The sequence below is a fragment of the Temnothorax americanus genome, unplaced genomic scaffold, assembly GCF_048541705.1.
Source record: "Temnothorax americanus isolate GAGA-0224 unplaced genomic scaffold, ASM4854170v1 Scaffold18, whole genome shotgun sequence".
Taxonomy (NCBI): Eukaryota; Metazoa; Arthropoda; class Insecta; order Hymenoptera; family Formicidae; genus Temnothorax; species Temnothorax americanus.
The window spans coordinates 1,057,501-1,083,135 of NW_027509318.1; the positions used below are offsets into that span (position 1 = coordinate 1,057,501).

Here is a 25,635-nt window from a genome sequence, read left to right on the forward strand (position 1 = left end):
TTTTACTATATTATTCTTAAATAAACAATCGCAGTTACTTGATGCACGTTAATGTACTTGATCGAGGGCAAATTGTAAAACCAAGAATGAATTTGACTTTTGAGGGAATAGGTTTTCGCGCGATCGGAGTATTTGTTATAGGTGACATATAACGTTCGTTAGTTTTAAGTTCATAGAATGTTCAATATTTCTCTTGCTTTTCTATTTGAAATAAATGTGTTACCTTCAAGACTCGTTTTAAATGCGGGAACTTTGAAACTTTGTTCGAAAGAAACGGCAGGTGGTGGAATGGGTCGACCTTCTTCTACGTACACTTTATTTTTGTGTCCACACTCACATCAATTATATAATAATAATAATCATAATAATGACGATGGCGGTGATGTCGATGAACCATAATAATTAATAATAGTAATAATAATTAATCCGTAATTATGTGCAATGATAACCGGTCGCACGCGAAAGAAATGGTAATCTCTGTCACGTTATTAAATATATTATATCTTTACCGTCGCCGCCTCTCTCCCTCTCTCTTTCTTGTCAGCCTATGGCTTCCAAACAGATCCCAGATGGATCTCGGATCGCTTATTCCTGCAGAAGCTATCACCTTGTCACTTGGCAAGAAGCTCTTGATATTATAATATATTCATATAGAATAATGATACCGCGTGTAACGAAACTGTTCCCCCTTCGTCGTCAAACTTCTTTCGTCTTTATCACTTCCCGTCTTCACGTACTCCATTTCGTTTTTTATTTATGCAGGGGATATATATACGAATGTATAGTATACCCCTCCTTCGTCCCAAACAAACGTAAGGATTACATTTCCGCTAGGATCGTTTATAGTAATAGATTTATAAATATGCACGTATATATCATCTCGCTCCTTCGCACAGGCACGCAAAAATCAAATTTGGTATCTCGTTTGTTTTTTTCTTCTTTTTTTGTATCTTTGTTTTCTTCTCCTCACACTCACCACCCTTATGTAGTATTATGAGTTCTCGTGCGCTTCTTCTCTCTCGCTCGCACTCTCGTTTGCTCCCTATAATTGTAAATTATTCTTCGGAACGTATCGAGTGTCAACTAAGAGCGGATCAATGATCGAGAATGAGAGAATCGCGCGACGATTCAAGGATTAAGTTTCTGTTTGTGCGAATGTGTGACTCTTGTCGTCATTCATCGATCGGCTCTTTATCGACACTTGCACGCCTCTTTGGGTTTATCTCCTCGTACTATCGTATCGTTATCGCGATCATATTTATGGTTGTTAACCGTCGTGGTTAATGATTATTTAATGCGTTACAGTCCTTACACCTTACGACTTATGGTTTACATTACAGAGCTTGTTACAGAGAGTATCTTACGTACTAAGTTTCTCTTTCCAAAAATTGGAAAGTTTTTACTGATTTTATTCTTTCTTTTGTCCCTTATTGTAGGGTCGTCGTCAACTTCATCGTCGAATACGTACAGTTTCGTCGATATCAAAATCGAACGGCGCCTTTATGGGAAAACATGCTTCTTATTACCCGCTTTGTTTCTCAAACGAGAATACAAAAGAAGCAATTGTCCTCGATGCAGTACCAGACTTAATGTCGGTTACCCTAATTTGCAATCACGAAGTAAAAGCAACAAAACTTTGTCACACCTGTCGCATTTCCATTTTTTTTATTTTGCAATTTGATTTTTATTACAAGAGATTGTTTATTACTTTGACACTGAAAAACGCGTCAGTCTTTTGCTCTGATGCAATAAAAATAAATCCTCCCTCGCTTTCCTTTCTTCCTTCATACTTTTTTCATACTTGTTCCCGGTTCAGACGAAGCTTCGTCGTAACTTAATAATTAAAAGCGATGCATTTTTATTTCATAAAAGAGCGCGATTTATAAGTTTTCGCGGATAAATTCTGACAAACTTTGTACTTTGATTTATAATTGTTTTATAAGTAAGATTGTGATTGTAACATCGCGAAAAACTAAAGATGGAAAAAAGGTAAATAAAGCAATAGGGATAAACAGTACAGTTGTTGGCCACTCTACTGAATGATTGGCCACATTTTAAAAAATTATAGATTATAAAGAAATATAATTAAAATGTTTTTAATTATAAATACAAAAATATTTAAAAAAGAGTATTAAATATTTTTGTATTCATAATTAAAAACATTTTAATTGTATTTCTTTACAATCTTTAATTTTTTAAAAATGTGGCCAATCATTCAGTAGAGTGGCCAACAACTGTGTACTGTTTATCTCTATTAATTTTATATGAAGAAAAAAATGCAGAAACAATATTTTTAGTCCAAAGACATGTTCCGAATATCGTTGAGATGAATGACATTAACTATCTTGTTAAAATATATCTTTTTTATTTTTAATAAGATTATTATACACCGTCTCGTCAATATTTAATTACGTTAAGAAACGTGAAAAAATTAAAGTGCACAAAAATACAGCTAGTTCACCAATTCCTCGCTTTTCTCCTTCATGATTGCAGATCGAATGCACCAGACTTTCGTAACACTAGATTTACGATAAAATCACGTAAAAATCGTTAGACGATTTAAGGCGTGTCTAAAGAAAACTTTACAAAACCATAACGTCTCAGTGATGAAGTTCATAAAAATTTCATTCTCTCATTAGAATTTCGAATCACGCGAATATGTTAATGAGAAACGCTGTGAAGGGGAATCGAGTTCACGCTATTAATATATGAAGTAACAAAAGCTCAAATTCGCTTAGAAGAATTTGCGTTTGCACATCCTCTTAGGTATATTTACGTATCTGCGTTTAAAAAAACTCGCCGATAACTATAATGACTTAGGACATTAAAATTAAAATATATTATCGAACACTATGCAAACGTGGCCCTCGTTATACTCGTCGTTTTCTTGACACGGGCTTGCGATGGATGTTTCTCTGAGCATATCAATCGAGCGCTTCTTTACAACAAAACGCAAATAACAAATAAAAATTTTTAAAACATTTATTTACTTGCAACGATATTCTCGTGAAAACAATTTATCGCGGTTTCCTTTTATTATAGGAACGTTGAGATATGTTCGAATTTATACCGTTGTACCCGTGATCTTAAATTGCACAGAGAAAAACGCACAAGAGAGAGGGCCAAGCGATTTTCACGTACTCGTTCATTATATACAATTTACGCAATTTTTCGAAATAAAATAATTAATCAAACGCCCCTATTCGTCCGGCGCGATTTTCATTTCATGTCATTTTAAAAGCCGCAAGACAGGAGAAATAGATACAATCACGTTCTGAGGTAACTTCTAATGATTTCTAATTATACGCAAAACTGCATCCTTTCAATCATATTCAATAATAAACGGGTTACATCGCTCCATTTTCTACGTCTGATCTATTTGATGATCAATGAACGTGAGTAGATGACTTCTATATGATCGAAAAAATCATCTCTAGGTTGTTCCTCGCGTGAGATTATTTCACTATTGCGGAATGTTATCTTGGATATCATATTACTTTGGTAAATTTTCCGGCGAAAGTTTAAGTAAATAGATGCGATATTGAAAGCCAACGTAGCTTGTTACAGCATAAAAATGTAATTATGTGTATGTGTGTGTATGCATATATAATGTGTAAAAAGATACTTTTATTTTATTTTTCTATCTGAACGATCTATCCAATGGCCAATCAAGCGGACAGATAACTTTTGTGCTCGAAATAATTAGTACTGGATTAATTTTCGCGCAAGCTTTTCTACTGCAGAGTATTATTGGACAATACGTTACGATGAAAGTTCAAATAAAAATGTAATATCGAAAGACAACATAATTATTCATTACAACAGAAATAAATGTAATTTCTTGTATGTGTACAGACACCTCTCTTCATATTTAAAACATTTAGATGGAATGGAATGATTTGATAATAGGGTAAAAAAAAATTTTGAAATTTATCCCTGATTCATATAATTATTATCCATCGCTATAACTCGACGAAATTCGTCTTTCCTCAACAGATCTCTTCCGAAACAATTCTTCCTATCATACGAATGATGATGAATTCTGCGACAGGGACACATCCACGAGATATAACGTAATTATATTATGTCGTAAACAAGAAACGATTTATCAACGAAGAAAATCAATACTTCGAATATTCACGTGCCTCGTGGTAATGTCCTCTGTGGCGAAGTGACTATAGGCAAATGACCTAGGCTAACCGTCAATAGTGATTAATTATCGTTATTTATATACGTATATATATTTTTTATATATAAAAAAGTGATGAAATATTTGTAACTATCTACCATTTAACAGTAAAGACGTGTCTCGCTCTCAATATTCAGTTGTTGAGTGAATGTACATTCCTATCGAATAATGTTCACCGATATAATCTTCACTCGATCTTCATCGATACACTTTTCACTCCACGTCTTACAATTAGTCGTTTCACACGGCCACGTCCTCTTGCGTATTTCTTTTTTTAAACTTTAACATTGGCTTGCACGTTATTTAATGTGTGTTTTATGTATAATACACGGATTATATATATCGTAATGTATTCTTTTTTTTGTGCAATAACTTGAAAGAGGCAGTATTCCCGACGGCTTCTCGTCGTCCATCGTAAAACAAGTCACGAAAGTGTCGTCGGCACATTCTTCACGTTTCTTCCCTTTCTTTCCTCCTTTCCTTTTTTTTTAACTACATGTACGCGTATACACTAGTGACGTGGTTATTCTATAATTGAAATAGGACCCAATATCGGACGCCATAATCTTGTAGGACCTCGTCTTAGCAGGGCCACTGTTTTACGATATTAACGAATACGTAGCGAAAGAAAAGAAGGTTCCTCGTGTTTAAGACCAAAACGCAAAACAATGTCAGGATAACGAAATCATAAGACACGCGAATGTGTCACTTACAAAAGGAGGAAACAGAAAGCGGGGAAAGAAGCGGTAAAAAAAAAATAACGGAAAAATAACGCCACGTTTGATTCTTTCCAAATATTTTTATTTTCTTTATATTCTTAAAAGCACGAAAAAGAGAGGAAAAGAAAAGGCTGATTTCATCAGAGCTGTCTGTTTTTATGCCGTGATTTTTCCTCCTGCGTCGCAATTTATCTACCATGTGTGCCATATTTTCGAAAAGAAAAAATAAATTAAACAGTTAAAGTCAACATACGCAAGCTTATTTGCGCGAACAAGGATACGTTTAAAAAAATTATTTCTGCTTACACAGTTTTACCTGCTGGTCTTCTTTCATTTTTTACGCGCATACCATCAATATGACTAGAGGCTTGATAATTTGTCAATTTTACGTTACTCGCCGAATAATAAGACTTTTTTCATATTTGTACCAAAAATAAGAAACCATATCGTTTCAGGCTTCAAGGTACAAAAAGGAGAAAGAGCCCCCTTGGGGAAGCCACGGAATCGCGAAATGCAAAAAGCACAGATCTGTTTCCATTAGTCTGCTCACTAAAGTTTCCTATTCCTTCGTAATTCTCTGCTCTAAGATAATTCCTTCTTTCGTTTCAAAGTTATATTGTAAGTATCGAAAAGCGGGCGCTTTACTCGCATTTCTATCTCGCATTTTTAACGCATCGAACTTGGGAAGAATTCTTAATAATACAAAGAATTGAAGGAACAAGGATCTTCTCTTTCGAGACGGAGAAAAATCTTTTGCCCGTTTGATATCTAACAAGTATAAAGCACGTATATAAGCGAGATTAGTTTTTATACATACGTCTAAAAAAAACCGATTTTACGAAATTTGAATGTTCGAAGTTTGCAACATCTCTCGAAAATCGTCGGAGATTAATGCTCGCTTGCTCCATAGCCAGATTACATTTTTTTTATTTCACTGGGAAAGAAATTTTTCGATAGTCGCTTTCCGGAATCCACGTATTTTCTCTCAATTTTCTCGATTTTAGCAACCGACGCATCCTATAATTTTTATCGTGATACACAACAACTTTTCGTATATACAAATTATATATTTTATTCGTAATTAAAACAAAGATTCATGGAACTCCTATCGAATTAAGGTATTCGTTTACCACAAATAAAAAGCGCATCACGCAATTAACTACATATATTTGTGTGTGTGTGTGGTAAATGTACAAAATTCTTAAAAAAAGAAATTTAAAAAACACTGCTGGAACGTGGTTGCCGGAAGGCGATTGGACCATATAATCCTGCAATATTAAGAAAAACCATCGATTTTATGTACTTATATATTAAATATTAATAATTATAAATTACGATCATCGTTAATATTAATATTATAATTATTATCATTAATATTATTTTAAATGCATACACAGTTTCAACATTTACTTCTGACAAAAAAAGGACAGAACAGGTAGGAGATGAAAGGAAGGGAAGATAAGTAGTGACAGCGCGGAAAAAAGGGATATTAGGTGAAAGTTATAAAAAAAGCTATCGAAAAAAATACGTACTTACATATTTATAAAAAAGATCGTGACAAACAAAATGTGATAAACAAAAAGTATCAAAAAAGATAATAATGACAAGAGGAGGAGAGAAAGCTTAGTCTCGCGGTCCTTTTTATTAGCCTGGGATTCTTTGGGTCCTATTTCAAAGGTACTTTTAGCACGACTCTTTCGATCGAGAGCACGTGCCCGCCTCGTGCACGAGGATTGATTGGCGTTCAATCGACAGTGGGGAAGAGATATCGCCGAGACGACAGCCGGGGATCAATTCTTCTTCACCTTCTCGCCATAATCTGAGATAATTGGATAGAGGACGGGGAGAGAAGGTTCAGGTATAGACGCTATGAACTAAACGATTACACATTACATTAAACGTACTCGACACTTTACGCTGGCCAGTCATTTCATACGATTTTAACGCGTTCGCGCTGCAAAAGCAGACGAAACTATTGTTTTCTCCCGAACTCTAATATATCGCTCCTCGAATTCTCGTACTTCTCTCGCGAACGTCAACGTCCCGATGAATCGAATTATTTATCGAAGGAGCAACTATGATATATATTCAGCATTTGTTTCATTTATCCACGCATTTCGTGTCTCGTTTTCTTTTTTTGATTGACAATTGGCCGCGCGTCTCTCGCTCTCACTTTCACGTTCTCACAACTCTCTCGTTCGATCTCTTTTACAACATGCTCAGTCGCTCTTGCACTCGCAAAAAACATTGACGCGGAGCGGCCTATGGCAGAGGTCTATACAAAATAAATAACGATATATCTACGAAATCAATCGAGAGGGTTGTGGTGCTAGTAATAGTAATAATAGTAAGTGGTGCGAAATCGGCGTATTTTATGGTAAGAAAAGTGATCATCTCATCTCATTTTATATGCAATATGTATATATAACGCTCTTTTCTGCTCGATCACTCGGTGCTCGTGCACGAGGGCAAAGCTCGCGTGACGAGTATATGCGAATTAAATGTATCTCGAGGCTGCTGAACGATCCGCGCCGTTCCTCCGTTTTCGCGTGCAGGTGTATGCAATTCGCGTCGTGAATCTCCATCGATACATGTGCGTTCAATGTGCGCCATATAAACTCAAACGCATCATTACGGGACTATTGTGAGCTTGGCTGTGCTCGTCTCTCTCATCTTTGAGTCGCGACGCAATATTACGATTACGTATCGTATCATGCTCGATAAAATCTCGTTTCGCGTATGGTAGAAATAATCTGTAGCTAACCGCCGGAGTAACCGTTGATAACGTTTCCTCGGCAGTGAACGCTTGAACCTTGGTTCGAGATGGAAATCTCTTGACGATCGTCGGCGCGAGATTGTCGTCCTTCGAACTTCGAAATCCTCGACTAGGAGTACCCCCGTGAGAAAAGAACTATCAAGTGAAACAGCACGTGCCTCTCGAAGGTTCGCGAAGAAAGTCCTTGAGAAAGGGGAGGATAAAAAGAAAGTGCGCGCCTAATGCCGCAGAGTTCTTAACTGTCGGCCTTGTTGACAGGCGCTCATTCTCCATTCTTACATCTCGTCCTTCGCTGCGCGATCTTTTGCCGCACAACTCGAGCCAATTCTTCCTAGAAGCGTTGATATTCGTGGTCCTTATCGCCGACTTTACCACGTCGCCAAGTCAAGTCAACTACGATGCGCTTGCCGCGGGAATCTTTTTTACCACCACAATCCAAAACGTTCTTGAAATCGACGCCGTTGCTGTTGTCGCTGCTATCATGGGTCTTGATACGATCGTAATTGTTATTGTTGCTGCTACTGCTGCCATTGCTGCTGCTACTGCTGCTAATCCGGCATCCAAAGTTTCTGATCAGCGTCAACTCCGGTGAACCTGGCGGATTTTTTGCCAGCGTCGTGGCTGCCGGCACGTCGACTTGCTCGGTAGTCAGATGGTGGTACTTGATTCTTATGCTGTAAATTGGTTGACTGTTGGTTCTTTGAAGGAACGTCCTGGAGAGAGCCCCAAGTTAGTTCCAAATGCGTAAGAACGAATCCCAGGAGCCCGTCGCTACCGCCATGCCGTCTTCCGTTACGCCAAGACAAGACACGCGATTGTCATGCCCAGCAAGAATTCCTAGGAAACAATCATGGCAAATATTTTTTAAAAATAGTAAAAACTACATTATCTTTTATTCCAACGGTCAAAATCGTTAGAAAGAGCAAACATGAAAATAATTATTGAGAGAAGGGCCTCGAATAAAATTTCTCTTCTCTCTTAAGGAGACTCGTAAAATACCGTCAACCTACCAGCTCGCTCCGTCTTCATAGAATCCCAAACGTTACAGTTAAAATCGTCGTAGCCCGCCAGCAATAATCTACCGCTCTTGCTGAAAGCTACACTGGTGATACCGCAAATGATATTGTCGTGACTGTACATTGCGAGTTCCTGGTCCGCCCTAATGTCGAAAAGTCTGCAGGTCGCGTCGTCCGATCCCGTCGCGAAAGCGTATCCATTCGGGAAGAACTGTGAAAATAATATGTCCAAATTAAATAAGTTAATCCTTAACTAAAAACCTTAACTAAACTTTTCTCGAAAATGCAATGATACTACCGTTACGAAACGATAGTTCTTCTAGTTTTTTAACGTAATATCTTAACGTCTCTCACCGTGACGGCGTTTATGTCACTCTCGTGACCCGGGAAGGTCTGCTTACAGGAGCCTTCACGAATGTCCCACAACTTCGCGCTAGCGTCGCACGCACCAGACACGAAAGTGCGTGTATCGTGTGCCAACGACAGAGACATCACATCGCCAGTGTGCCCGATAAACGAGGTGCACTGCTGGCCGGTTTCGATGTCCCATAAAGCACTGGATCAGAACAATTCAGCGTTCTAGTTCGCTCCATAATCTTCAGGAGTCTTCATCAAGATCAATGATGGAAAAGATTTGGGAGTAGGAAAAGGAGAAGGAAATTAAATTTTTGTCACTTTCAATATATTTTTATTAAATTTGCTAAACGCAATGATTTGCGTTTCATAAAATGTACGTCGATTACGTAAACGTATTTGTGATACTTTAATTCTTCTGAATTAGAAAATATAAGAGACGAATAAAGCGAGAGAGATATTGAAATTTTCGGTTTAGAATATAGAGGATGTAGGATTTTTATTGTTACACATAGAGTAATTTCCCCGGTCGTCTGTTATAAATCTCTAGGTAATACTTACCAAGACATGTCGCCGGAGCTGGTGACGATTTGGTTGTCGTCATAGAATCGACAGCAGGACAAGTATCCAGTGTGACCCGGAAGTTCTCTGCTCACCCGCACATTCCCTTCCCTAGTTTTAAGACTATAGATGGAACAGATATTGTCCAATCCACCGCACGCTACATAACTACCCGAGGGAGCGTACGCACAAGTCATTACCCATGATGACCGTAATGGGATCGCGTGAACTTTATTGGTAGTATAACTATCCCAAACGATCAGTTTGCCATCTTGCGATGCGGAGACTAGGTTCCTACGCATAAGAAATAAAATGTACACTGATAAAAATTTAACGCAATGAAAAAAAATTTCCTCTATTTGAATAATTTTGTATGGCTATCATATTTTAGAATATCGTAAACTAAAGATCTATTTCAATCTATAAATATGTACTTTTCTATTTTCTTAAATCTTCCTCCATCTCAAAATTCACTACTACTACTGTTACTAAAATTTCACGTTAAAATGACCAACAGTTTTGCTAATCGTCATCGAATCATCGTGTTTGCACTTAACGTCATACCTCGAGTCACTTCCCCAGTGCATCGCATAAATTTTAGCTAAGTGACCGCGAAGCGTACGTCTCGTTCGCATTTGTATGCGACCGATAGGTTCCATGCCCGATGTGGCCTGGGCCAAGGACGTGTCGCATGCTGCTTTCCTGGCATCCTGCGGCATGAGATCACAAATTTGTAAATTTGCGTCGGGATCTGTTTCTAGCGTTTGATCCCTAACACACGCGATAAAGCTTACGATAAGAAAGCTCGTGATAAGAAAGAGACCGTCGTATCGCATGTAATTATTCGTTATTGTTAGCCGCGTAAGTAAAGTATGACGAGGAAATCTTATCTGTACACCGCCATGTTATTCAATGATAATTAAAGTTTCGCGATTTCACGTTGAAACAGCATCTTAATTGGAACACACACATCCGTATAGTGAATACACATCGTCGCAAAAATTTAATAAATTCCACGTGAAAACTTCGTTTAATGTCATGCCCGCGTATACACGAGTTTAGCACAAAAGGTCAAACGACGATCACGGCCGAATATGTTGTTGAATTAAATAAAATGCTGAAAATTTTCATGAAATTCAAGGAATTAGAAAAAGGAAATACGTGGGATGAGAAATAAAATTTCGTTGAATTGTCAGTGCTCGCGTGTCTTTACTCTGATATTATGCCGCACTGCCTTTGGACTGACCTTTAAAATTGAATTATAATACAGTAGTACTTAAAGTGACTTAATACTAGAGTATATTGAATATAACTCTTTGCCTTTAGTGCTAAAGATATACTAAAGATGTATATACAAGACCATTGTTAAATGATTTCTAAAATAAGACCGCGCTACTCCGCAATTCGTTTTATAATACATTTTTATCGTAACTTACCGTATATTTAACCGATGTTGATATTTATTTTTCGATAAAATAATTTCAGATAAATTAATTGTATGATACTGATAAAAAAATATCAAAAGTATCATTTATTATCAATCAATTGATATCAAAAAATCGTTATACATTAAAAAAATATTTTAGATATGCATTAACGGCATACATATCCGTTACGCATATTGGTGATTTTATTTAATAAGCCATGATAAAAAAAAATCGTACGCGTCATAAACAATTAACAAACAAGGTCGATAGCGTTATTTTCTTCCATCGGTAAGCGCATATTTCCGCGCATACCGTGCGAGCGCGCGTGCATTTTATACATGTATAACAGGGGAGGGCAGGAAAGGGAGCAGAGAAGAAAGAGAGACGAATACATCGAGAGAAGAAACAAGACATGGAGCGAGGGAGAGAGGGATGGTGGCGTATTGATCAGAGAAGCGACGGTTATGCCGCGCCCTACCACCCCACCACACTACTACCACCACTAGCCCCGGCTCCATGTTCTCACAACTATATGGAGTCATTCGCCATAAAAAAATATCTCTCTATCGTTAAAATTTACGATAGCCACTTTAACGTCCGGAGCAAAGAAAACCGGAAAAGAGTTACGTAAAATTGCAAAATCTGGTGTAAGAAAGGAATTAGCCGATTCGATCAAATTTGTTGGAAAAGATCCAATTATGTTGATTTCTCTCTTAAGAGTCTTTACTTTACAGGGTTAAAATGTTTAGCGTGTTGCATTACTAATGGATTATATATTTGACATATAATTGCAAATAATTTAATAAATTTTTATTTCAATAAACGCAAATATATATATAGCAATAAGGTAGTTAACAAATTATTCGTAATGTTTTGAAATTAAAAATATTTTTAAAATGTACACACTTTTTAATGAGTTAAAGAGAAAGAAACAATGACCTCGAAGCAAGGATCAAGCGGGTACTTACCCGAATGGCATTCTTCAGCGTCTCCGCTTCTTGACGAAGGCTTTCGAGCTCGTTCATGATGTCTGGCAGATGACGCGCGTGCCTTATGAGCACCCGTTAACGGGTCCGAGATATACTAGGACGTCGCGCGTGCGAGAGAAGTTGTCGGGAAGAGCTCAGAACGCAATTTCTACGATGATGACGGATGGCGATAACTCCTGTCTACGATGCCTACTCTCTGCGGGAGAAAGGCTGAATGCGGGGCCGGTGTCACGCCGTCGATAGCGTTTTTGATGGCCGGTGGCGAACGCCCCCGAACTTATCACTCCCGTAAGGCAAGGTGAGAGGTAAAAGAAAAGGAGATAAATAAAAATGGGGACAAGGATAAAATTTGCGTCTCCTCCTAAATAAATCGGGACTACCACCAGCCTCACCCGGCCCCACCTCCTCGCCCCCTGCCTTCGTTACTGCAGCGGCTTCCGCTTCCGCCGCTACCACCAGAGCCAGACCACAGCTGACTTCTCCGCCCCTCGCGCCAACTTCGATACTTCCCGACGAAACCGTTGCCACTTCTGAAACACAAAATATCAAGTCGGTCAGTCACAACTGATTAGTGATTAACAAACAGAGCCTAAAAAGTATTTCTATTCATAATATCGCTCGTATCTTTGATTCGCAAAAAAATACTTAAATCCTTTTGAAAATGTTATCAAGTCATATAAAATAATTATAAATGTCATCGTTGCTTCACCACGACGTTAAGATTTATCCCGTGAAGAAGGTAAAGGTGTTGAATTGGAGGCCGTGCTATATAATCCATATATCATGATACCGCAGATGATGAACGGAACGTTATGTTTCATGCGGATGTGACGCGCAATTTTAACGTATTTGATGATCGTTCAAGTAAAACGAACAGGCGGCATGCCTAAGCCGTCTTCCGCAAACGTCTTCCGAGAATTACAGCGGTTTCTTAATGACAGGCATGACAGCAATAGATAATCGCGTTGATTTTACACGCGGCACAAAATATAGGGCCTTTATGCATGCGTGTCGTAAAAATCTACGCCTGAAGAAAGTCTAAAGAGTCAGATAATATGAAAATATTACTGAAACTATTAAATATTTATACATATATTTTATACTTATATATATACAATAATGATAAATTGTAATTTCTAACTTAAATATGCTTGCTGTATCATAGTTTGGCTCGTATGGCTCACTAATTGGCACGCGTGCCGCTTTCAAATGTAACACACCAGTAAAAATAAATAGTTATTTCCAGATACGCGTAATGATTCGTATCGCTCACGTATTGAAGAAGGTACTATGTTTGCCGCGAGAGAAGCAAAAATATATTAAATCAGAGAAGCTCTGCTACATATTAATGATTGCAACATTTCATTTTAAAACTTGTACATCGCATAGAAAATAATTATAATTAGAAAAAATAATATAACTGATAAATTGGAGTATCTTATCATTGAAGAAAAAGATTCATAGATTGTACTATCGGTGCACGGATAGTGTATACACTGATGAATGATAAATCACGTTAAAATAGATCCAAATCAAGCTAGGACGAACAAATACGAACGAACATTACGACAAACATGAGTATAACGAGCTTTTCTCTTTCATGTACCAAAAAGAGGTGAAATGTATTCCATCGCACTTCGCACTCATCAAAGCAAGCTTGTTCATTCGCTCGTTCGCTTGGTTGGATCCGGCCTTAGACGACTTTAATTAAAACGATTCGGAGAAAAATAATGGAAGAGCGCTTCTCTTATCATGCATACACACGCATGTCGAATATATTAAAAAAAAAAAATATATATATATATATAATTATCGCCTCGCTAAAAATATTTTGGTTGTATGGCGCACATTGATATTTTTATCGCGACTTCTCTCCCCTTCGAGTTCTCGCGACTCCGGAGATTCGAGTTCTCGTCAGTGCGTATTTTTCGTCGAGAAAAACGTCATCCGCGCGACGTGCATCACCGTCACGGTGACGAGCGATCGGTTGACGCTGGTGCGACTAGTTACTGCAACGTAATATCGATAAACTCGGAAAACCGATAATTGACTGAAAAGTACTGACACGTGTGTGTTTGCCACTTTCATTTCAAATAAGTTACATCACGATTTTCGCCATCCAGTTTCGTTGGAAAAATAAATGTCGCGCTTTTCCATTACTATGGAAAAAATTTATATAACATCGATATATTTGGAGAATTATTTTATGCATCGATATTTTTCATTATTTAAAAGAATCTCTTTATTCAGAATTCCATGGAATTTTTTTGTCTATTATATTCTAATATTTCATTAATATTCAAAATATTTTATTAATTTTGTTGAGAATAACAAAATAATGGAAAAAATGTCCCTATTAAAAAATATTTTCAAATCAGAATTATAATGCTTATTACGATTTTTGCAAATAGAGAGATGTGAAGATTACATTTAAAAAATGCGGAATATTCCCTTTGTTAACACACGATAGAATGAATGAATAATAATCAATTACTTTCGCTCCAACTTTTTTTTAGATGCAGATAAACAGATCTTCCGAATTTATCGACGCGACGCCACAAATGTTGAAAAATTTCCCCCCGCGAGAGAAAAGCGGACATTTCTCAAATACTACGTAATCCTGGTCGTAAGAGTTCTCTCCCTATCATGCCATTCACAAATTACCGTAACAAATCGTGTTCGAACAATCACGGATACGAAGATCCGCGGGGCGTCCTTCACCTCCGCGAGATCTTGTGACCCGGGGAAACCGAGAATTGTCGATCTAACGCGAGGTGTTCTCATTTTCCGAATGGAGCTGGCAGCGAATGCGAACTTGGACGCACGCGCAAAATGAGACTGGAAAACAAGCACTTTTCTGAAAACTAGGATACACAACGCGAATTAACTTGACCGTGCTAATTTTAATGCTTAAGAAAAAATCTGGCAAGCAGCTAAGGAAAGAAGAACAAAATCGTGGGAAATATATTTTCGCGCTATATCACAAATTCTTATCGCAAGTTATCTCATGTCTTATATTACGAGTTCTCACAGAAAAAGCAAATTGGATGATCAAGAGTCAGAAAAATTTAAATTTTTTTATTGAATTCAGTAAAATAGACTGTCACATAAAAACTTGATAAGATTAGCGCTCATCAATAAAAGAAAAGAATAACAATAGCACAAAAGTCGTGTACTGGTTTTCAATAAATCGATGTATAAAGCGAAAGAAAGATAAAGTCAACTGATAAAACTGAGTAGTGAGACCGGCATTTTCATGCAGCTTCACAGATAAAATGATCATTCGGGAAGTTAATTTACGTTTTATTCATTTTTGCTTGGAAGATATTTATTCGAAAACGAAGAAATTAGAAACGTGCACGTTAGATAAAGTGCAGTTCTATCGTTTAGATTGTTTAGAACGGTATTTGCAACCTGCATAAGAACGTCATCGATGAATAATCGACGGTCGCCTCACGCGACAAAGTCGCGGGACCAAAATACAAAGGTCGACGGAAACTTCGGGGCTTTTGCGCGTTATCGATAACGAGAAAGGGTGCTATTGACAACGGGGAAGAACGACGTCACGTAGTATCGTTCTTCCGCTTTTCTCCGACGACGCGCGCCATTGTCCCGGCTAACTAATAGCGAGCAGCAAGAATTCCGCGACGGCTTCGATCGGCGAGGGTAGGGAGGAAAAAAGAGGAGAGAAAAAAAGGAGACGACGACGTCCTCGCTCACGAGGGCGTCGAGATGGAAAGGGAGGTTTATACGCATCGATGGAACTCACTCGGTCCGTCCCACCGTCACCGCCACTGCTGTCAGAGGAGCGTCATCGAGGCCGCAGCGACATAACCTCTCGTGAAAGAGTCACCACTACCGCCACCGTCGCTACCACCACCACCACCACCACCAGGTCGAAGCAGACGACGTACAACCCCGTTAGAAGCCTCGTCGCTCGTTACCGCCAGGTTGCGCCCGTCGACACGCAAATCGCGCAAACAAAACTCTTCTCCGACGATGGAGAACCTTGAAGGGGCTGGCGCCGCGGTTTTATTTCCGGTACCAGGTACCACTCGGAATCGCGAATCGCGGGGTTTTGCGGGGCACTGCGGAGGAACACGTATACGCACGCACGTACGTCAGCGAGAGGAGCACCCGCTTTTTCCGTCGCGTTTCGCACGCAACCGTGAAAGCGCAACGCGAATCGATGAACGTCGCCGTTGCAGCTCGCCCCACTCGCCGCTGCCGTCAATCTTTCTCTCTTCTATCCGCACACCCTTTGCACTCGTTCGACTCGCCCGCTCTCGCTGCGCGATCGTCCTTGCAATCGCGGACCTCGCGCACCGCGTACCCCGCCGACGTTAGGACGAGAGAAACCCGGTTAGCCGCGTGAAAAGCAAGTCCGGCGACTCGTCGACGGAAAGGACGACGTCTCGACGATCTCGAACCACACCCAAGGAAGGACGTGGTTTCAAGAGAAGGCCGGCCGGGAGGACGAGTCGCCGGGAAGTGGGAGAGACGACGCTGGCGCCGTACCGACCGTCCGACCTGTGGCGTCAAGAGGACGCCGTTGTCGCTGCCGACGATGACAGGTTGCTGCACGAGCTGCTGCCGTTGCTGTCGTCAGCAACAACAATCAACAATCCAATAATCGAAAACAGTCGCCGGCCAATCATCGCAATGCAAAAGAAGACGACGCACGGTTATCGTTGACCGGGGAATACTTATATTAATCTATTTCATTACGCCGTCCAAGTTAATGACAATGACAACAAATGAAACAAGATTGAAGATAAAACATAGCCCATCGTTCTAAAGAGATGCAGCGATGATTGATATGACGCGTGTTGTCGATTACAATCAGGGATGCGATAACAATCGGAGTTCAGATCAGAAACGCAGATTAGTCTTGAATCGACGTTGGTCAATCACCGTATCGAAAAGTGAAGCTGGTTCAAATCGATACTACCATTCAAAATAGCTCGTTGTATCGTAGCTGACAGATGGCAACGTGCCAAGCATCAGCCGGCAACAGTCAATGCCGAATCGAACTCGGTCTTTAAACGACGAAAAGATTATTTTCGCAACAAAAAGGATATAAAATATACCGCTTTCTTTCTTTACAAAATGCCTTTGTAATAACTTAACGTACGAATTTCTCGGCGATTTAAAAAATAATTTCTAAAATTTTATTCAAATAGAATTCTAAAAAGTTTTTAAGGCCCAGCAACATTTCAAGTTCAATACACTCGACATACTTCACGTTTCATTATCGTTTGGCTCGATCTCGAGACTGAACACTTATTAACAACTTTTTACTGTCCTTTTTACTAAATCTACGCACCCGAACCAAGGTTTTGTCCGCTTGAGAGAATCGGAATTCGCTCTTGACATCTCCGATAAAAAGGCAGCGTCGAGCGCGAGAAATGACTGCTCGCAATGCGCCACGAATTTCATTAGTATAGCCGTTCTCCGGGCTAAGTTCGCGCGACGAACACTCGAGAGCCCGGCGGAAGAACTCGGTCCATTATCAAATCTTCCCTAGGTCGTCTCCCTTCGGCGGACTCCCGGATGCGCGAATGGGAGCAACAGTTGAGCCACGCGGGTCAACGTCCAATGCAACGATCTCGCTCTTTCGCTTCTCCGGCCTCTCCTCCGTTGCGTCTCGGCCCGACCGTACACAACCGCGGGGCTGCCAAGTACTCAACCCCACGGCGAATACTCGTAGCCGATGCCTTTGGCAAACGACCGCTCTTTGGAGCACCGGTGTAAAAGGGGAGTTGGGCAGTAACGCGCGCGGAGTGCCGCGGAGCGACAGTTGGTCGACAGACCGGCAGGTTCACCGACGTTACACCTGCCGTCCTATGTTTCTGGTTACTTGGCTAATCGCTTTATGATTTATCATCCTCATGTTCGGTAAGCCGACATTGTCGAACCTTTGTGCCGTAATTTTCTACCTGACCCGATACGACCCGACTTTCATGGTCGCTCGATTGAGTTTCGCCCCCGGACTTCACATCCCGATTCGGTCTGGTCAAAGTACGTATATTTGTCTTGACGGAAGTAAATTAATAATGGAGGGACTGCCGCTCACCTTTCTCCGAAATTAAATCTTCCAAGTAACAGTTCGTTAGTTTGAACTCACGCTATAGTCCATAGAGAGCTAACGTCTCACACTTTGGCACGGAATCATCGACGTCTTAAAATACGCCGTGACGCAAGTGCATCGATCGATCGATCAAAGCTCGCCCGAGCTGCGACTCGCACTCGTTTGCTTTTTTGAGCGTACATATTTTTTTTTAGTAACATTCGTCTCGTTATTTCATCGAAGTAGCGAGACAGAAGTAGCAAGTGCGATACACGTTTAGGTCATCGAATCCTAGGTGGGGGAGATGCGGCACATCTCCCGAGACGCGACGCGACGCGACGCGACGAGGTGAGAGGCAGATACAGGTGAATGACGTCAAGAGGTAGGCGATGACGTCAGAAAGTAACCTGGAGTAGCAGGCCGCGTGGCGTTGCAGATTGCCCGCTAATTTCTAGATGCCGAGGGAGACGAACGCGTCCTCGTTTCTATATTAGGACCTAATGCAATATCCACAACGGGACGTTCCTTTTTTTTTTCTTTTTTTTTTAAGTGTCATCGCGTGGGAGCTGCTCGAAAAAAAGGCTGACGATAAAACGTATTTGATTTTAATTAAAAAAGAAAAAACACCGTCCGGTCGAAGATAAATGCACGTCTAAATGCGCATGTGACTCTCGATTGGTCGCATGCGAGGCAACTGGACCGTGTAAATTACATTCAATACGCGGCCTGGTGTACAATATTGATCGTGCAGCATCGACATCAATGAACGGCATTTATACCGCGAACGTGGTTCTGTGCTAGAAAATGAAATCGCCGGTGCTACTTTTATGAATGAAAATAGTGTCACGAGAAGAAAGTCCGAGCCCGACGACTTTCGCGACGAGCCAGATTCCCCACCAAGGAAAGCTCCGTGAATCGAGTTTACCGAAATCTGCGAGGGACTAAATCCAACGATAATCGCATCCTGACGACTTTATCGCGACCAAATACGCCGCAGCTGCAGTAGAACTCGCAGCGTTAAACTCTGTCCTAGTTTAATGCAGTCGCATGACGTCATTAGGCGTGCCAAGAAGAATCGTTTAACCGCATAAAACGCATCTGTGAGATTTTTTCCAAGTGTCAGCAGTGTCCCAGTTTTGCTTAAGATAATTCGCGTAATGTAACAACCACTGTATAAAACTTCGAGATAAGCGACAATATTTTGTTCGCAATGTAAAATTCCGCGGAAAAACAAAAGCAATTTACACAATTTAAATTGAACCTCAGTGCACGAGGGAAATTATTATTAAGACAATTATTAAACTAACAAACTGTTTCTGTCCTTTTTCACCACTGCTTATTTTTCTCACGTCCAAGTAACTGTCTCTCTACAAAAAGGGCCGACATCTCGACGGCTGTCAGGGAGGGAACAGAAAAGGGCACGATAAAACAGGACGTGAGCCCATAGGAGAGGAGGGCCGGCGACGGAGTGACTACACAGTAAAAAATAAAATGTTACGCGCAACATTTTTCAAATGTCCCAGAAAGTCCACTCTAAATTTCGAGTTAAAATAACTCATTCGTCGTGCGTTACTTTATGACAAATTAGAAATTTTGATTTATTGACACTATATTTTACATTTATATATTTGTTCTTTTAACTTTAAGTATAATGTAAAAATAACTTGTAAAAAATGTCGATATAACATATTTGAATAAACGATAGTTATTTCAACTTAAGAGAAATGTTGTTTCGAACATTTGATCGTATAGTAAATTTGATTATTTTGTATGTCAAAGTTTACGATTATTTGAAGATTTACTTTAACTTTTGTTTATGGCTTTAAAATAACTTTAAGGCACGTTGATTTTTTGAAATAATTATGTTAAAAGAACTCAAAATAATATTCAATTTCCAAATGACATACATAAAGCGTTAAGTTATCACGCTGACATTAATATAACACATGAAAATATTACGAAAATAATAACATAGCTGGTTGTATGTTAATTTTACATTGAAATAATAGTCAAATCTTGGTAACGCAATAAAATTTTAACATTTGGACGCACGATTTTTTACCGTGTAAAGAAGGGTTTAACTACGAGACACATCATCCAGCTCGAACACGTCGACCCTTTCGCATTCGACCTACTAACCGTCCCGTAAGCCGCGATCGCTATTAAGGGACCCGTCGGGTGTTTTCTATCGGAGAGAAGCATCCGCACAAAGCTTATCGTCGCCACCGCCGTTCGGCGCACACGTGACGTTATCCGCCCCGCAATGATGAAATTATACACGGACCGGAACCACACGCGAATAGAGTAACAGCGGCCCTGGATGGGTCCTACGCAAACATCGCGCAACCGAGAACAATGTTCGATTTGCAATACAAAGTGAAAGGGATAGCGGCAGAGACGCCTTCGTTAAATAGAAATCCAATGCTACCGGAATTAATCTAATTCGCTGGAATAAATTTTGCGAAACTTCCCGGAAGATACATCTCGAGAGACCAAAGACTCCAGAACCAAGAATCGATTTACGTCAAGACAGACTTTACGGAATAATTCAGGGTTTCCTATACATAGTCCTATAAATAGAACTAAAGGAATGTAACTGAACGATACGAGATGCGTTACTAGTTTTACTATGCGCTAATATATACGGAAAAATTCGCGAAACTTGTTTCTCATCGAACGCGCATTGCGTTCCGATGAAATCTCGTGGGAATTGCGGAAACATGAACGATTTATCGCGACACGCAATTGATTCCTCCATCGGGAGTGCCGATAACGCCGATATCATCGCCGACGCGTCTCAAGTGGAACGCTGTCAACTGAACTCAAGACACCACTTGTCTTTAGCGCGCGCGCGCGCGCGACAACGGCTTTATATTCCGAAGCAATTAAAACCGATTAAGACAGCTGCGGCCGGCAATTGGCCGGCCAATTACAAGACGCGGAATGTGACGCGTCGCGAGAAACTTTTTTCTCCCGTTGCCCCATACCAAGATCGGAACGTCGCCGAACATTTCTCCTCGTCTGTCGCGCCAAACTCGAGTCCCAACGATCTCAACGTTGACGCACCCGCTACGACGGGCAACAACGGCTCGCCCGCCTACTATCGATCGTCTATCTTTCCTTATTCTCGACTTATCGCGATCATTAACCCACGACCCGTCGTTTAAGGTTTATTGTCCGAGAAATGCCAAAGATCACTCTCGTATAAGAAGGATCGCGCTACGCCTTTCTTCGCTGTTGGGCGTCATTTTCCCTGTCGGACGATCGTAAGTGAGACGGTTGAGAATCCGCGATAAAAACTCTGGTGATAAATACGGTAAAAAGAAAGAAAGGAGAGAAAGAGATCTGTCTCCAATGATAAAGCTAATTATCGCGCGATGGAATGGTTCCATCAGGTAATCCGGTGGACGTCAGAATTTTTTGCGGTATTTAAAGAAGGTTTATCGAAGTATCGAGAGAGAATAATGGAAGAGAATGCAGAATTGAAATATATTAAACTACTAAGCTGAAGATAAAGTTGCTCGCGCCACAAGGCCCGTAGTAAAAATATATATATTACCTTGTGATAAATGCGAAAAATGCGAATTCAGCAAGGTATATCGTTTAACGCTAACAAAAGTCGAACATAATCGCCACTCGTTATGTAAGAAAATTCAGAGATCTCGCGTTGCGTCACGCTTTCCGTTCTCAGAACGAATATCTCGCGAAAGGTTCAGCGGAAACTACCAGTTACCGGTTAAGAGTTAATCTTAGCAGGAGCGAGAAATACTCGATCATTGCAGTCACGTTATTCAACCACTTTTTATCACTCCTATAATTATGATTTCTATATAAACTTGTTCGTGACATTTCCATTAAATTTAGCGGTTCTATTTTTAACATATGAGCAACGTGCGCGATCGCCACATCGTTCGATCCATTCTCAAACAAGAAAACGCCATAATTTTTTAATTAGCGATCTCGTCTCCTCAATTATTACACCGAGCTTAGTCCTACCCGATTAAATTGAACAGCGTCACAATTGCCAATCTCGCCGCAAAGTTTCGTCGACGGCGGGCACGTTTTCCCTCTTCGGTTTCCTACGCGTTTCTTACACCGCGAAAATCCAACTCTCGCTAGTTATACTCCGCGAAGAGACGAACTTTGTTTTCGCGGGAGGGAACATCATATATTATGCAAAGCGACTCGCGTTACGCGCATTGCGCGCCGCGAGATAACCCGAGTCGTCGTCAAACAAACGTCATACGGCGTCGCTCCGCCGAAGCAAAACCGGTGCGTGCCCGAGACGGTGCGACGCGCAAACATTCCTCAAGACGAGAACGTCGAAAATTAACCGCCGCGTAATTTCGCGGCTCGTCAAGGCAATCCACCTTCTTTGCGAATATATTACGTTACTCGATGTAAAAAATTTAGAATAATGCTGCGATTCGTTTTAAAAAACTTGCAAGAATTATGCGAATAAGTACTATAACATAAGTAAAAAAATCGATAAATAATTATTAATAAATAAAAATAATAAATTAGCTCATAACGATAGCGTCGATACCGATCAAAGGAGCTGTCACATCTGGGTGGGAAAAATTCCAACGATTTCGCGCGAAAACACGAATTAACGAAGCGACATATTTTCACTGACGTTTCGCGACGGCCCTCACAAATATCCGTATACGAGCTACGACGAGGAAAGTCACCGGGCACGCAGGAAGAGTCTCGTTATCGCCGACTCTGACTCATCGCGGTTAGAATACACGCGATTCTCCGCGCCAATCTCGTGGAGATCCGCTGCAATCAATGGTCCCATCGATAATGCATCCAGACCCACGTAATCGCGCGACGCTCAATCTATTTCCGGACACGGTCGCCGACGCGGCGCGGCGAGACCGATCCCCTCGCGGATGAGCGTCGTAAACGTAGCGCTACGACCGCGTGAAACGGGCGAGGGCGAGAGTCGCGGACCCAGGAACGGCTATCGCGGAGCGTAAAAAGAAAACGGATCTCTCGCAGGCTCGCACGGGGCGCGAAAGGCTTCGTTCGGATTCGGAGAGTTTCGTCGGAGAATTCCGCGAGAATTTACGAGGCTGATCTCCGCTGTCGCGATCTCCGGAGTCGGCGTTTATCGACGAACGGCGAGATTTTGACGGAGAGCGTAGGCCTAGGCGGCCGCCATGATGGCTCGCGGCTCGCGGCGGTTATCGAGTCGCGCGAAAGGGCCGGCCGGGAATAAGAGCGGCGCATCCGGAAGTCCGCGCGAGGAGCCCGGAACGCCGAGCCAGCAAAAACTTTACGCACCTGGAGCTCCCTGACGGAGCCGCGGTCGTCGGAATTCCCGGCTTGCGACGCTTCGGCCTGTCCGCCGTCCCTCGCTCTCCCCTTTCGCACTCGCTCCCTCCGCTCTTCCTCGTCGTTCTCGGCTGCTCGGCTCTCACATCGATGACTACGCACTTTCCTCGTCGCACCTCCTCGCCTCGAGTATCGGCGACTCGAGTTTACTCGTCGTACCTCCTCGGAGGGGAAACACCGCCACTGCACCCGTCGCTCTCTTTAAGGTTAATCGTCGCGGTGCACGACGCGACGATGACGGCCACGACGGCGAGAACGACGACGGCGACCGAAGGCAGCCGTGACCGCTAACCGCTACGCGTTATCGCGACGGCCGAGCCGAGGCGGCGCGCGATCGCGGGAGACGCGCAGCTTGAAACGTCTCTCGAGACGCACGACGGCCGAACGTCGGCGATTGTTTTCATTCGACGACACCGGACACACGGAAACTCAAACTCGGAACGAGGCAAGCGGAGCTGCTGCTGCTGCTGCTGCTGCTGCTGCTGCTGCTCCTTCACGGATCTGGCAGGCGGCAGGCAGGGCGGGGCTCCGTGCTTCGACTCTCGTGAACCCCGTACGGCCGCGAGTCGCAGCGCCGGCAACCGACGATTCCCGAGCGCCGCCGAACTCGCCCGACGCCGGCCGGCTTCGCCATTCGCTGATTCGTTACTTTTCAAACGCAACCGGCGCGGCCGGCCGACGACCGACTAGCCCAGTTTCAGCGGCTTTTTCGGACTCTGTCGACTGGGCTAGGGCTAGACAGGCGTTTCAGGTTAGGTTTCAGTTTGTTTCGCGGTCGCGTTCTACGAGTTTCGTGTGAATTACGCGGGCGTCGAAACAAGAGAGAGACGATCGCGTCCGTAGAAGCCTGTTCCGCTCCGACACGGCCGGCGCGACGTGACGGACGAGGACGAGAGGCCCGCGCCCGTGGACATCCGGCGTCGACAGGTGCGACGGTCCGACGGTTCGAAAGGTAAGGCCGCTCGATTACTGGCACTGGCGATACGTGACCGCCGTATCTTATTTTGTGCGAAATTGAAACCTTCCTTCACGCGAGTACGACGCAATCTTACCGTTTCTAAAATGTTTCCGTACATCGAAATTATACGCGTCACGCGATAGTTTTTAATGTGATTAATGCTATTCATTTTCGAGCAACGCGACGCGAATACGTCGCTCGTGCGGTACGTGATAATGCGGCGTACGTTGAAAGGCGAGGAAACGTCATTAAAAAGGAGAAAATTTTACTCCAGTGAAGGGGATCTCTCGTCTCGATACGCTGATAAAGTCGTGAATTCTCGGTATCTTGGCCGCGATAGCCAATTCCTGTAGGTATCCGCGCGCTTCTCTTTGTCGTACCGACGATTTCACAAATGGCTCTCAAGTTCTCCGACAGAGACCGCGCGATGACCGCGAAGTTGCGCGTCCCGGGGATCGCCGGCGCGGCGACATCGACATTCCCTCGTTTAATCAAAATTTCGTTTATTGTAAAAATGTTCTCACACCGGCAGATATATGCGCTTCTGATTTGACAATAGCGTAGATTATTAGTGTCGAAGAAAAATGTTTCGAATTACGTATTTAAATATACGAATCGCATTTGCAACGTCCTATTTACAACTTTGTAAAGCATTTAAAATTTCTTTATTTACGTTCGTGTAATAAGAATATGTAAACTTTTCTATCGTATTCTCGCACAAGTCGCATTAAATCAGCGTAGCGCGTTGATAAGACGACACTCAACAGTTGTGTCTGCTGAACGCGGCCATTTATTTTATTTTATCTCGAGTATAATATGCCAAGGTAAGTGATCGTGTGGAAGGCGAATAGAAGGAACAATTAATCGTTATATGCCCGTTTATATCAAATTTTTTATATAAAAATATATGTATAAATTTCCATAAAATATGTTCATATATGTTTTCTCTCTTTTATATAGTCTCTATCCGTATATCGGAAAAATAATAAGATTAATTAAAAAAATAATTTTATAAATAATTTTTTTTTTTTTTACAAAAAGTAAAATTGAAATTGAATTATACAATATTCTATATACATATATAAGCAAACTGTATACATATACGATTATTACATTTCTATATGATTAATATGGACAATTTTCTCTCATTTCCTCAAACTTCACTTTTTATAAAAAAATACAACGCGATTATTTATTCTTTCCATTACTTTTTAATTTTTATTATTTTTCCGGTAT

General features: G+C 41.4%; 2 protein-coding genes across 3 annotated transcripts in view; one reads left to right on the plus strand and one right to left on the minus strand.

Moving 5' to 3' along the window:
• Window positions 1-155, plus strand: part of LOC143896336 (uncharacterized) — a 6,030-nt gene extending 5,875 nt beyond the window's left edge. Inside the window, 1 exon segment of the mRNA XM_077404145.1 lies at window positions 1-155. This exon segment is cut by the window's left edge and continues 249 nt beyond it. The gene's annotated coding sequence lies outside the window, so the exon portion shown is untranslated.
• Window positions 156-299: 144 nt separating this feature from the next.
• Gbeta13f (guanine nucleotide-binding protein subunit beta-1) lies at window positions 300-23,988 on the minus strand. 2 transcript variants are annotated; one of them, XM_077404086.1, is made up of 7 exons: window positions 23,391-23,988; window positions 12,011-12,561; window positions 10,180-10,325; window positions 9,616-9,909; window positions 9,055-9,256; window positions 8,695-8,911; window positions 300-8,521 (listed from the first exon to the last, which is right to left on the minus strand). In XM_077404086.1, exons 2-7 carry the CDS (start codon window positions 12,065-12,067, stop codon window positions 8,415-8,417), a joined length of 1,023 nt encoding a protein of 340 aa, XP_077260212.1. In that variant the 5' UTR covers window positions 12,068-12,561; window positions 23,391-23,988; the 3' UTR covers window positions 300-8,414. The 2 variants fall into 2 exon arrangements, with proteins under 2 accessions (XP_077260212.1, XP_077260214.1); XM_077404088.1 differs by lacking the exon at window positions 23,391-23,988 and adding an exon at window positions 15,801-16,481.
• Between the last annotated feature and the right edge of the window lie 1,647 nt (window positions 23,989-25,635).

Bases quoted from the DNA above. Each gene is read 5' to 3' on its own strand.
- Gbeta13f (XM_077404086.1), bottom strand. From the start codon at position 12,067: ATGAACGAGCTCGAAAGCCTTCGTCAAGAAGCGGAGACGCTGAAGAAT. The intron at 9,910-10,179 runs GTATGACGTTAA...TCTTATGCGTAG, and splicing joins CACTGGGGAAGTGACTCGAG to GAACCTAGTCTCCGCATCGC. The intron at 9,257-9,615 runs GTAAGTATTACC...GTTCTGATCCAG, and splicing joins AGCTCCGGCGACATGTCTTG to TGCTTTATGGGACATCGAAA.